Source organism: Pteropus vampyrus, unplaced genomic scaffold, assembly GCF_000151845.1.
Source record: "Pteropus vampyrus isolate Shadow unplaced genomic scaffold, Pvam_2.0 Scaffold87, whole genome shotgun sequence".
Lineage (NCBI taxonomy): Eukaryota > Metazoa > Chordata > Mammalia > Chiroptera > Pteropodidae > Pteropus > Pteropus vampyrus.
Window position 1 is genome coordinate 6,646,388 of NW_011888868.1, and position 13,797 is coordinate 6,660,184.

At 34.8% G+C, this 13,797-nt stretch overlaps 1 protein-coding gene and 1 pseudogene across 2 annotated transcripts in view; one reads left to right on the top strand and one right to left on the bottom strand.

The window, feature by feature from the left end:
- The window catches only part of WDR33 (WD repeat domain 33), an 82,681-nt gene that overhangs the window by 56,637 nt on the left and 12,247 nt on the right, over positions 1 to 13,797 (bottom strand). For both annotated transcript variants that reach the window (XM_011363665.2, XM_023532670.1), the window contains exon 2: positions 844 to 1,070. In XM_011363665.2, the coding sequence (XP_011361967.1) occupies positions 844 to 1,047 (204 nt within the window). In that variant the 5' untranslated portion in view covers positions 1,048 to 1,070. The remainder of the gene's footprint in view (positions 1 to 843; positions 1,071 to 13,797) is intronic.
- Positions 5,823 to 5,941, top strand: LOC111742172 (annotated as a pseudogene).

The window sequence follows — 13,797 nt, forward strand, 5'->3', positions numbered from 1 at the left end:
TCAAACTTTCCTAGTCTAGTTTTCCAAATGGAAAAGCCTAGATCTGTCTTTACCACTGAATCTTTTTCTCCTATGTGCCCACAACATACTAATCATGCCCAATATACTAATAGGTCTTCAACAACACATCTCAGGTAATGAAAAAAAGACCATTTTTCTTCATAGGAAACCAGAGAAGATCAAAATCCAGTTAAAATAATAAGAATTACTGATGAAAAGCAAATCACAGAGGCTAATTCCTAGGTGAAGACAAGTAAACAAAGAACTCAAAAGGGAAAAATGCTGAGCTGATAAAGGTTTGTTTAGGCAAACCCCTACTCTACCTTTATTTGCCGTCTCAGAGTTGCTTTCACTCTGTAGGGTTATGGTAGGTGCTCAACTCTCAAGCAGAAAAGGGTTTCCCTAACAATAAAAGCTACCTACTACTACCAGGTACTTGGGGAGTCCCTTGTTCCTAGCACCAGTGTCCTGGACATGCAAAGTCGCTCTTCTATAAATATGTTCTCATGGAAATGGTCCTACGTCGGGAATCTTTTAACATTTCACATACACTATGGGTTTAACAAGTATTTTAAGACTGTCCTAGGGAGTAAAGTATCCTCTTCTGAGGCTTGTTGTGAACCTTTAGAACAAAGCCTATTTCTAAACTGGAGTCTAACTGTAATAATTTTTGTGAAGATGATTCATGCAGAGATTAAAAAAAAAAAAGTACTGGTGATTAGCCTCATCTGAAATCCCACGAATTCAAGAAGCACAGATATATTTATTATCCTGCATTTTTAAAACTTTCCCCTTTTTAAAATACCAAAGTTTGGTCACCTGAAGCAGATGAACTGGACTTACCTCTAAATACTTAATTACAGACGGATTATAGTCTATAGTTTTTCGGTTTACTGCTTTTCTCATTCGTTTTCCATCAAAGGTAAGTTGCTGCATTGCTTGCTGCTGTGCAAAATCAGGTCGCTTATAAAACAGTTGTCGAGGTGCCTGGTGTTGGAACCTTGGCATATGGAAAAAACGAGGAGGAGAACCGATTTCTGTAGCCATGGTGATGTTTTATTTCTAGGACCCTAGAGTAGAGAAAAAGTACTTTCACTACAAATGTCAGCACTGAAAACATTTGTAAACGAACATTTTTATATATTTTTTCCTAATATGCATCATTTCTAGCTTTTGGCCAAGTTATTTACAAAATGAACTATTAGATTTAATGGCAGAGATCAGTTTAAGCATTTGAAAAAAAGCCAATTCATAGAGTAATTGCTAATAAAAGCATTTGTTGTAAAATTCAGTCTCATGGAAGAAAAAAACCACAATTCCTAACAGCTTGGGGTGAGTAGGTTGTGTGTGTGGGGGGGTGTGTGTGTAGGCTGTGTGTGTCTGTGTGTGTGTGTGTGTGTGTGTGTAGAGTGGGTGAATGGGGAGGAGGGAGGAATCACTGAGGGAGAATCACTGAGAACTGTTCACATTTTTAAAATGAAGTGTTTGATAATAATCATTTTAAGTTTATTGTAAGACCCCCATTTTATACAAAAGTCACTAAAAAATTTTTAAACCTAACTTTTGTCCTTTTAAATTTCCTAAGAATAGTGTAGAAAGAGAAATAAACTATCCTATTTCACACAATACTAAAAGTATGTATATCTAATTTCAGGCTCCAAGTAACTACCACAGAAACTAATTTCTCAGCATGTGTAGTTACATATTTATTTAAGCAACATTAAGCTAATATGTGAACAGAAAAACTGTTGAGCTTGTAGTTTTTCAACGTTAATGCTCTCCAATTAAAGTTACATTCCAATAATACAAATATGCATGATTTACAAATACATTTTAAGCATATTTTCTAAATCAGACAATGAAAACCACATAAAAAAGGTTAGGAATAGGTTCATCTGTAATCATTCTCTGCATGGGATGGTGGATATACTTCAACAAAATTTATGGTTAATTTCTCAATGTAAAAGTATTCTATAAAAGAATATATAGCAGTGAGTACCCATGGTTTTAGAAGGTTGGTCATTTGTAATTTTTAAAGCTGAGCTTCCTGTTTGTTATATCAGGTGGGTTTTTTTACATAACATGGATTATTCACTTTTGGATTTCACATACATAGAATTCAGAAAATAAATCTATGACCATAATGCTTTCTCAGTTACACAATGTAATCATTATTAGCATCAAAACATTATTTGGAGAGTGTATGCACTAGCATATGGTTAATAAATTCTACCTCTGCATATTAAAAAAAAAAAAAAGCATTTCCACATTTTTGTTTTAAAAGCAGGAAAGACTATACTTGCCATTATTTTTCTATGTTTTTAATATTTGCTTTCTTCATTCAAGACACTAAATTAAAAACCTGGAAAAAAAATGCTTAGTGCTACTTCATTAATCCTTGTGACTTGTCTTCCCTGAAACCATTTAATAATAACAGGGACAGAAGGAGGAAAGAAGGGGAAAAAGAGGGTAGGGGATGAAATGTTAGGGGTAGGAGTGTAGAGGTGGGGGAGTGGTGGTAAAAGTCCCGACTTTCACAATACCAAAAATAAACAGTGTGATAAAATGTGCATTTAATATGTATTATTTCCACTAGTCTGGAGCAATCTCAGAGGTTCCTGACAAATGTTAATCAGTAATAAGATGAGAAACATTCTCTTACGGCTGTGTGTGAATTCAATTAGAATGTAAGCATTTGACTCAAGGTTGGTGAGGGTATCTGTTTGCTCAGCTATCCCATGCAACTAAGTTTCAGCATCCAGATTTCAACTAATGGCTTCAATTCAGATGTCAAGGCCAGTAATTCTAAAAGGATGTATGAAAAGTGTATTTTTAAATTACTATTTTTTCATTTTACAATCATCGAATTTCTAATTTTATTAGAATAAGATTATCCTAACATTCTAGTTTCTAATAGTAATATCAAAGGAGGCTTAAAAATTATTCAGCCAAAAAAGGAATGAAGTACTGATTCATTCAACATGGATAAATCTTAAAAACATTATATAAGTGAAAGAAGCCAAACATAAAAGGTCTCATATCATATGACTCCATTTATATGAAAAATCCAGAACAGGTTCACAGAAACAGAAAGCAGATTAGTAGTTGGCATGAGGAAGGGAGGAAAGAATAATATTGCTTAATAGGAATGAGGTTTCCTTTGGGGGTGGTGAAAATGTTTTGGAACTAGATAAAGGTGGTGGTGGGTGGTGGCTACAAACACTGTGAATGTATTCAGTAGCGCTGAATTGGACACTTCCAAATAGTTAAAACAGAAAATTTTGTTATGTGACTTTTACCTCAATTCAAGAATTTAATCCACTGAAAAAGTTTTTTAGATGGAAGGTAGATGAAATATTAACAGAAACTTGATGGTAGTGAAGTTGGGTACTGGGTACACGGCTACAGAGCACTACCCAAGAGCCAAATCAAGGATCTACTGTACAAATATGAGGAAAATGACTGAAGTCGAATGCAAAACAATATGTTGTTACTAACACTCATGAATAATTCACACGTTAAAGAGAGAAAAAAATATACTCCCTTAGAGGATGGGAGAAAATATCTTCTCATTTACAAATTCTTTGAATAAAATCTGTTCTGAAAAAAGACCAATGGTGAAGTGCTACTTTGTGATCCAGATATAAAGGTCCAACATGAAGAAAAAGAAAATTAGAAGTACAATTATGTTCTAAATCAAGACCCAGACCTAAAATAAAACAAAAACAAAACTCCTCACAATAGTGACCGGTCTTCTCCTATGTCTTACACACTTCAGTTTCACTTCCTGCAAAGTGTTATTACTTGCCCCAAGTAAAAACAGAGTCTCATAGTAGCTGTTATGAACTAAATTATGTCCCCCCCACAAATTCATATGTTGAAGTTTTAACCTCCAGGACCTCAGAATGTGACTGTATTTGGAGACAGGGCTCTAATCCTAATGACTGGTATACTTTTAAGAGGAGATTAAGACACAGAAGGAAGGCCATGTGAAAACACAGGGAAAGACAGTCATCTACAAGTCAAAGTAGAGGGGCCTCAGAAAAAAATCAACCCTGCTCACACCTTAATCTTGGACTCCAAAACTGAGAAAATAAATTTCTGTTGTTTAAGCCTCTAAGTCTATGGTACTGTGTTAATAAGGCAGCCCTAGCTAATTATTTTCGTGGCAGAGTCAGAGCAAAATACCTGGACCTTCTGACTGTCCTTCAACATGGGTTGCAAAAAGATTTTTCAGCAATGATATAATAGCTTTCTCTGAGGACAGCAGAAAATTCAATACATGAGGTTGAAATATCAGTGATTCACACAGAAAGAACCATCACTCTAGTCATTAAAACTATCTTTCAGGCTTCACTCAGGACTATACTTCAAGGAACTCTATGTAACCAAATGCAAAAAAAGAAATAAGAGCTCTACCCTTCATAAAAAAAATAATTACTGTGATTTCTACACACTGCAGCATTCACTTGCACACCATGATTTAAACTAGAAGTCACGATTGTCTCCAAAGCATATTCATCTCATATCTGGTATAGAGGGTGATGGAGACAGAGGGAGTAGGAGGAGGGACAAGAGAGAAACTGAAGTAGCAAAGGACAAGTAATTTGCCTATGGTTATTAAATATATACTAACGATAGAACCAAATTGCTAAAGAAAAAAGTCCACCTGAAACACTGAATTAATCATGTCTTTCTTGTACACACATGCCTTTGATGTTTTGAGCACAATTTTATCAAGTGCCTATCCCCCACACATCAGGCACAGCATATTTTTCTGATTCACTGTAAATCACTTCTAATTTCATACTTTGTGGCATTTGGTCCTCGTTCCTCTTTTTTGGCAAATACAGAGACTCCTGGGTTCATAAAACTTTGCAGTATATCCTTAGCCTTCAAGCTTTCAACTACTCCCCCAAATTAGGCAAGACACTCAACTCCGCATCTGTTTTCTCAACCTGGATAATGACGTTAACATAGATTACTTCCAAGATTCTTTTTCCTAAAAATATTATTTTGCATGAAATATATTATTCCTTTAGCCTATGTAGTGACTGGTCTATATAACAAAATAAAATATCCAGACTTAGTTCTCCAATGTTTGCGTGCACAAATCCGTATCATTATAATTCTGCTTCTTGTCCCAACTATTACAAAATAATTTTTTATAATCTTAGTCATGTTATAGTCCCAAAATTATATTTGAAGTGTATAGAAAAAAAGCCATGTTTTTCTTTAAAAAAAGTCATTAGAAATTTCACATTGTAGAATTGTTCTTTAAAACAATAATTCATTTTACTGAACCTAAACCTCTAAAGTAATAAAAACCGTGGACAAGTACCAACAAAACCTCAAAAACTGGAGTAACAATGAATAGCAGAATGAACAGGATAGAATTCATAAGGGAAGTAAGACAAACTGGAAATTATACAGAAAAATTAACAGATAATGAGCAGGCACTACCAAAATCACTGTGGCAGTTACCAGATACAGGCTATGAATAAACACACACTTAGCTGTTGAAATAGCTGAAAAATCCCAGTGGCATAAAGAAGTACAATAAGAAATGCAATTCATCTCAAGAGTTAATCAATGAGCATTAATTACTTTACTTGACAAGCACTAAAGACAGAAAGACGCACACAGAGTCTGCTTTCAAAAGACTGACGAGTTTATCAGAAGAGCTCAAAAAGAAAGCACTATGAGAATCTACTACTACACTGACAATCTACTACGCCTGTCTGCCAGGACTGTTATATAGGCAATAGGGATACATGATAGAATGCTTATAGCATAATGCAGCCTTAAGAAATCTGAGATAGGTCTACAGCTATGCCACCCTGAACAAGCCCTAAATCATCTGATCTTGGAAGCTAAGCAGGGTCGGGCCTGGTTAGTACTTGGATGGGAGACCACCTAGGAAGATCAGGTGCTATAGAGTAAAAAATAAAAAAATAAGGGATTGTAAAATGACAAGGTCCTTGTAATCTTTGAGGTCAACCAAGGGTTGCCTCGCCTAAAAGAAAGAAAGCAAAAAAAAAGTTTGAGATAGGATAGGAAAAGGCGGGAGGAAAAGACACTGTGAGGAAAGAAACAAAGTAAGTGACACAATCTCATTCACTCAGCATACTATAGCCAGCGTTATCTCTTCCCCAACCAAACATAATCCAAGATAATCTTTCCCCAAACATTTCTGACTCTATTAATCATAGCTGAGCTCCAACTACAACACAGGTGAAAGATATTTTTATAGGACCATATCCTTGCTAAAACTTGACTAATCCTACAAATTCAATCCAAAATGAATTTACCAAATGCTTCATATAATGGAATAAAAGATCTCTAAACTACAATTCAGGAGAGTAGAACTGAGGCTCTACATCAAAAAAATTCCTATGACCTAAAGGGTCAGGAGTGGGCCTAAGGTAATGTTTCTTCTTTAAACAGGAAGTCATACCCTATTGGTGGTTCCTGATATCAAAGTGACTGGTATAACCAGCATAAATTTAAAAAATAGAATATATTGATTGTACATTTTTAAGTAAAAAACTGCTTTTGTGAAACTTGTTTCAGTTGTACATGTGTGTATGCTGGATCACAATGTAAAAAAAATTATTTTCTTCCTGATAATCTGTCAAAAATGGAAACAAATGGCTTAATATTAACAAACCATTAAATGAAAACCAAGGTTTCCTATCCATGCATCTTCCGTTTATAAACAGTTAATTCCTGCTGCCACTGTGTATCCATAGTCAAAGAAGTTCACAGATAACATCTGTTTAGTGTGGGTACTGTGCCTGGCTACAGTCTCTATGGCACCCAAGTATGGTCCAATTATCAAACTCAACAATCCTTACTGTGTCAACCACTAATCACAGCTGATCAGCACAAGAAAGCTTGTTTTGCCAAATGAGATGAATTCTAACCAAAGGCAAATTATTAATGCATTAAATAGCCAGGATAGCGAACACAATTGCAGTAGGGCTTTTAAAAAAAAAACAATAAATGGTTTTAAGATCCCTATTCTCATTAACACGGATGTGTCTGGTCCTCAAGGTCAGAACCTCAGCCTGGGAACCTCTATTTTAGATTATGTATCTCCAGACCAGTGGGTCCTGGGATGGATAATCTCCCCTAAAAGAGACTTGATACCTAATCTGTCACAGAAATTTGAGGGGATCTACATGAGTAGTAAACAAGGCCAATAACAAAATGATCAACATGTTCTCTTTTTCTTCATTGTCCAATCTTTAATAAATGTGAATCCTGAACAAATCAGGAGAAATTATACAAGAATGAACAAGAAGGCAGCTGTTTAAATAGGTAATTTTTAAAAGTTCACATGATTCTATATCTTCACTGTGGTATACAAACCTATCCAAAAGATTACATACTCTATGCCTCCACTTACATGACATTGTTGAAAAAAACAAAATGACAAATGGAGAACAGATCAGTGATTGCCAGGAGTTAGGGATGGGGGTAAAGGTGTGATTATAAAAGAGGAATCCTTATAGTGATGAACTGTTAAGTATCTTGACTATGGTGGTGGCTACACATGCATATACATATCAATGAAACTGCAGACACACACACACAAATCAGTATAAGTAAAACTCAAGAAATCTAAATAAAATCTGTAGATTATATCAATGTCAATATCCAGCTTGTGATATTGTGTTCTGCAAGTTGTTACCAATGGAAGAAACTAAGGTACACGGGATCCCTCTGTATTATTTCTTACAAATGTGTTGAATATAAAATTATCTCAAAAAGAAATCAATTTAAAAAGTTAACATCAGCAATTTGCTAATTGATAAGATCAAACAACCCACGTCGAGAACACACACATGGAATAGTCAACTAAAGGCAAGCATTTTAAAACTGCTACTATAAATTTGTTGATGACTACAGTTGACATTAAAGATCAATCTTAACTCCCAATGTAGGCGTTTTCCAACTATTATAGCTTTCAGCCACAGACTTAGCTGCATAATTTTTCATAACTTGCAGTAAACAGCTACTAGTGTATACTTAGCTATAAGGTTACTGAAACATTTTAGTAGACACTGCACTGTCCAGTTTAATACATGTTACTTGACACTGTACTTGGGCTTTTTACATTTAGTTTTCTGTACCATTTCAAACACTAACTTTAATATTTATTGCATATATAACCACAAATCCGGCTGTCTACTTAATTAGAAAGTAACAACTCTATTATTTCAACAGTGTGATTCTGGGATAAAGAAACCTGTACCATCAACTAACTGTTCTCAAAAGAGATAAAGTCAATGGTTACTGGGTGTAGTTTCTCTTGTTAGCATACAAATCAAGAGGATTTTCCCATTTTTACACTGGTTTTTAAACTGAATTATACATTAATTTATCAAATATTTAAAGCATTTAAAACTGGGCAAACTAATTCTCCCTGGATTGCTGAATTCACCTATGCAAAAGTAAACAAAAACTATGTCACATTTTCTAGATAAGGTAAACATAAAGTGACCCCCCAAATTAAGAATAAAGAATTCAAAGTTTCAAGTATGAGCTGAGGCCAGTAGTCCCCAAAGCCAGCCTTTAAGGTTCTCATATTCACTCTGATTTAATGGTATGGGGATATTAACTGGGCAGCAGAGATTTTTCAAAGTACCCTGGTAGTAATGAAGTACAGCAAAATTTGGGAACCACTGGACTATAACTTGGGTGGCTTACTTGTGAAAGTTTCCTTACAACAGCAAGTTCTTAAACTTTTTATTTCAGGACCCCTTTATGCTTAAAAATTGAGGATTCCCCCAAATTTGTTTACTGTGGTATTTATATCTATAGATACTTGCACATCAGAAATTAAAACAGAAACAAAGTATTTAATTCACTTTAAAATGATAAACAATATAACGGTTTCCCCTTCCCCAACAACTAGTGAGAAGAGTGACATTGTTTTTCATATTTTTATAAATATCTTTAATGTCTAGCTTAATTGAAAACAGATGGATTCTCATGTATACTTCTGCATTTAATCTGTTGCAATGTTATTTTTGGGTTGAAGTATATGAAAAATATCTGGACCCACGAAGATATATATATGGAAAAAGAGTATTTTAATAACCTCGGATAATGTAATATTCTCTGATATTCCAAGAAAATTTGACAAGTCATAGTTTATTAAATATTAACTATAATGTATCACATGAAATCACATCAATAAGCTTTTTGAACTCTGTCACATTTAAAGGCACTGGTTTATATGGCACCTTGGAACTTTCACCCAAGCATGATTACAACATTATGCATTAATCATTTGGAAAACACTGGTTCCACAGGATTATACATATCTAAATGTCGCATTTCATATAAAAAAATAATCATTTTTATTAAAATCACCATTGGTCTTATTATAAAAACTATTAATTATTGGGAAATTCAATTTCACATGGCAGGCACAAGTTTTCCAAAACTTAATTTTTATCACCGACAACAAATATGAATGTTTTCCTTGAAGCAACAGTTTACCTATATTGATGTTACAGAAGAACAGTTGCCATATACTCATCTGAATACTAAAGCTGGTCAATCTCTTCTTTTAAATTTAGCATTTTTATACAGACTTTTTTTTAAAGCAGTTTTAGGTCCACAGCAAAACTGAGAAAGTACAGCATACACTCCCTCCCCCCACAACATCCAGTATCAGAGTGGTACATTTGTTAGTCATTGTACTAACACTGATGCATCATTATCACTCAAAGCCCACAGCGTACATGAGGGCTCCCTCTTGGTATTGTACATCTTACGGATTTTGACAAATGTATTCAGATTAGCTTCTTTCACTCAGTAATTTGTATTTAAGGTCTCTCCGTGTCTTTGATTTGATAGTTCATTTCTTTTTAGTGTTGAATATAATTCCACCGTCTGTTTATCCATTCACCTACAGAAGAACATCTTGGTTGCTTCTAAGTTTTGGTAATAATGAATAAAGCTACTATAAATATTCATGTACAGGTTTCTGTATGGACATGTTTTCAATTCATTTGAGTAATTACCAAAGAGCATGACTGCTAGATCCACTGGTAAAAGTATGCTTAGTTTTTTAAGAAAATGACAAATTGTCCAAAGTGGCTATTCCATTTCTGCATTCCCATCAACAATGAATGTGAGTTCTTGTTCCATATCCTCATCAGCATTTGGTGGTGTCAGTGTCTGGGATTTTAGAAAACCTAACAGGTGTGCAGTGTTATCCCACTGTTTTAATTTGCAATTCTCAAATGATGTATGACTTGAGCATCGTTCCATATGCTTACTTGACACCTGTATATCTTCTTTGGTGATGTATCTGTTCAGATCTTTTGCCCATATTTTAATTTTTCATTTTCTTATTATTAAATTTTAAGAGTTCTTTGTATATTTTAGACCTTTATCAGATACATCTTCTGCAAACATTTATTTTCCCAGTCTGAGGTCTGTCGTTCATATTCTTGATTTATTTTTAAAGTTTTATGCAATAAAATGCACTTCTTGGTATACATTTTTAAGCTTTGACAAATGTACAGAATTATGGAACAAGCACAATCAAGATGCAGAACGGTGCTATTATCCCCATATATTCCTTCAAACTGGCCCTCTGTTAGCAACCTCCTACCACTACTCCTGGCCCCGACGACCACTGATCTTAATTGAAATTGACAGTCTACAATAAACATGTTTAGGTATTAGATCGTAGAGTCCAGAGATATAGGAAATAGGCTTTAACTAAATGCTTCAATTGCTTTGGTTGTCACATAGCTTATAGTCAAAGATTAAGAAAGTACGTTAGTCATATACTGAAGGCCTGCCTGTAAAGCAAGTTCCAGGAGAAATGTTTAAGAGTAAAATAAACTCTGCTTGAGAGAAGAGAAAAATGTAGCTAGTTTAGCACAAAATGATTTAGGTCTTTGTTAGCTTGCATATGGTAACCACTTGCTTCTTGCCTGGAATCCCTTGTTCTCATAATTTAGGTATAAGTTACTGATGTGGTGCCTCTTTGTCAAGCAGCAGTAGACAACTTCAGGGTAACAAAGAGAATTTATGAATTTGTTTTGCAGAAAGAATAGATGCCTTTAAGAAAGTTGTGACCAACTGTTGATGTCCAGAAGTCTGGTTGCACAAAATGTTATCTGTGACTGAAAAGACATAGACATTTCCCACAGTTTCCTGAAACTCCCCCTCCCTTACTCCCTAGCCGCGTAAAAACTCCCTACTTTGCTTTTGCGGGGAAGACAGGTTTGAGCAATCTTGCTCCTCCATCCTCTTGCTTTGGCCAAATTAAATAAACTTTTCTCTATCTTCAAGCACCGGTGCCTCAGTGTTTAGCTTACTAGCGCTTCATGTACACAAACCTGAATTTTGGGGGTGGTTCAGTAACAATGTTTCCCATCACTCTTGCTTTTGCCTCTTCCAGAATGCCATATGTATAGAATCATACCTTCTGTATCGTTTTGATTCTGGCATTTCTTATTTAGCATAATACTTCTGAGATTCATCAATGTTATTGCAAGTATCAAGAAATCTTTTTTTTAGATGAATTCTATGGATGTTAGTTTGTTTATGCATTCACCAATTCAAGGACATTTAGATTGTTTGCAGTACCTGGCAATTTGAACAAAACTGCTATAAATAATCATGTGTAGTTTTTGTGTGTGTGTGTGAACATACGCTTTCATTTTTCTTGGATAAATATCTAGGATTGAAACTGCTGAGTCATATAAGTTTAACTAGCGGGAAATTGCCAATCTTTTCAAAAAGGCTGTACCATTTACATTCCCACCAGCAAAGTATCAAAGTTCCAGTTGCTCTACACCCTCACCAATACTTGGTATTGTCAGCTAGAGTGAAGGAAGAGTTGTTTGTTTTGTGTCTTAGTTATTCTAGTAAGTGAATGGTAGTACCTCATTGTGGTTTTAATTTGCATTTCACTAACGATGTAGAGAATCTTTTCAGGTGTTTATTTACCACCAATATATCTTTCTCCAGCAAAGCTTCTCTTTCAATCTTTGCCTATTTTTCTATTGGGTTGTTTTCTTATTGTTGAGTTTTGAGAGTCCTTCTGTAATCTACATACAAATTCTTTGTCATATATGTGATTTGCAAATATTTTCCCTCAGTCTGCCACTTCTTTTCTTTCTCTTCATTGTACCTTTTTTCCCCCACTCTTTAATTCTCACCCCTAACTTCCACCCCTGACCTATGGATGGTTGCCATTTCCCCTTAAGAACTGGATCTCTGAAGGTGTGATGTCTCCTCCCACATGTTCGCGGTGTACACCCAGGGCCTGGAACACTGGCACACTTGGGGGGCCTGGTGCACCCAGGGTACGGTCCGCAGCTCCACTTGGGGCACAAACCCAGGACCTGTGTGTAAAGCAGATGTGCTAACCACTACGCAATGAAGCCACCCCCATCTCTTCATTGTATCTTTCAAAGAGAAGTTTTAAGTACAATGAAACCCTACTTATTGTGTTTTTGATCTTATCTAAGAAATCCTTATCTCAGCCAAAGTTACAAAGATTTTTCTCCTGTGTTGTCTTCTGCCAATTTTACTGTGTCATATGTAAAATTTAGATATATGATGTATTCTGAGTTCATTTCTACATTAAGTATTATAGATACGTTGAGATTCTCTTTTTTTCCTCATATGATGTCCAATTGTTCTGACACCATATGTTGGAAAAAAAGACTTTTTCTACTGAGTCACCTTTACACCTTCGTCAAAATCAACTGATTATATTTTGTGGGGGTCTACCTCAGTACCTTGATTACTGTAACCTTACAGAAAGTCTTGAAATCAGCTAGATTTCAGATGAGATTCTCCAACTATATTGTTCTTTACCAAAAGTGTTTTAGCAACTTGTTCCTTTGTCATCTCATAATTTTAAAAAGCAGTTTATCACTATCTACAAGAAAAAATGTTGCTGAAATTCTGATCTGGGTGGATCAATTTGAAGAGACATGACATCTAAACAATACCGAGTCTTCACAATCACAAGCAGATAATTCTCTACAATTACATAAGCCTTCTTTGATTTTTTTCATCAGTGTTTTGTAGCTTTCCTGTATACATTTTGACAAATTTATACCTATTTTTGGTGCTAAATGGTACTGCTTTTTACTGATTTCCATTTCCAGTTGTCCAGTTGGTTAGTATATAGAAATACAATTTTTACACATTGTCCATATATCCTACAACCTTGTTAAACTCACTAGTTCTGGAAACTTTCTAGATTCCTTGAGGTTTTCTGCAATCATGTAATCTGCAAATAGGGGTCATTTTATTTCTTCCTTTCTGTTCCAAAAGCCCTTTTATTTCTTGTTCTTGTCTTGCTGCACTGTTCTTAACCTTAGGAAAGATTTAGTCCTTCACTAGTAAGTATTCACTATTATGTATGACATTAGCTACAGATGTTTGTAGATGCCCTTTATCAAGCAAAAGAACATCTCTTCTATTCCTAGGTTTATAAGAATTTTTATCATGAAAGTATGAAGAATTTTGTCAAATGCTTATTCTCCATCTACATAAATAATCACATTGTTTTTCTTAGTCTATTAATTACCCTGATTTTCAAATGTTGAACAGCCATGCATTCCAAGAATAAATTCTATTTGGTCATGATGTGTCATCCTTTTTATATATTGCAATTTGAATTACTAAAATTTTGTTGTGACTTTTACTTCTGTATTCACAAGGGATACTGGTGTAGTTTTCCTGTAGTATCTTTATCTGGTTTTATATCAAGCCTCATATGAATTGGGAAATGTTCCTTCTAAT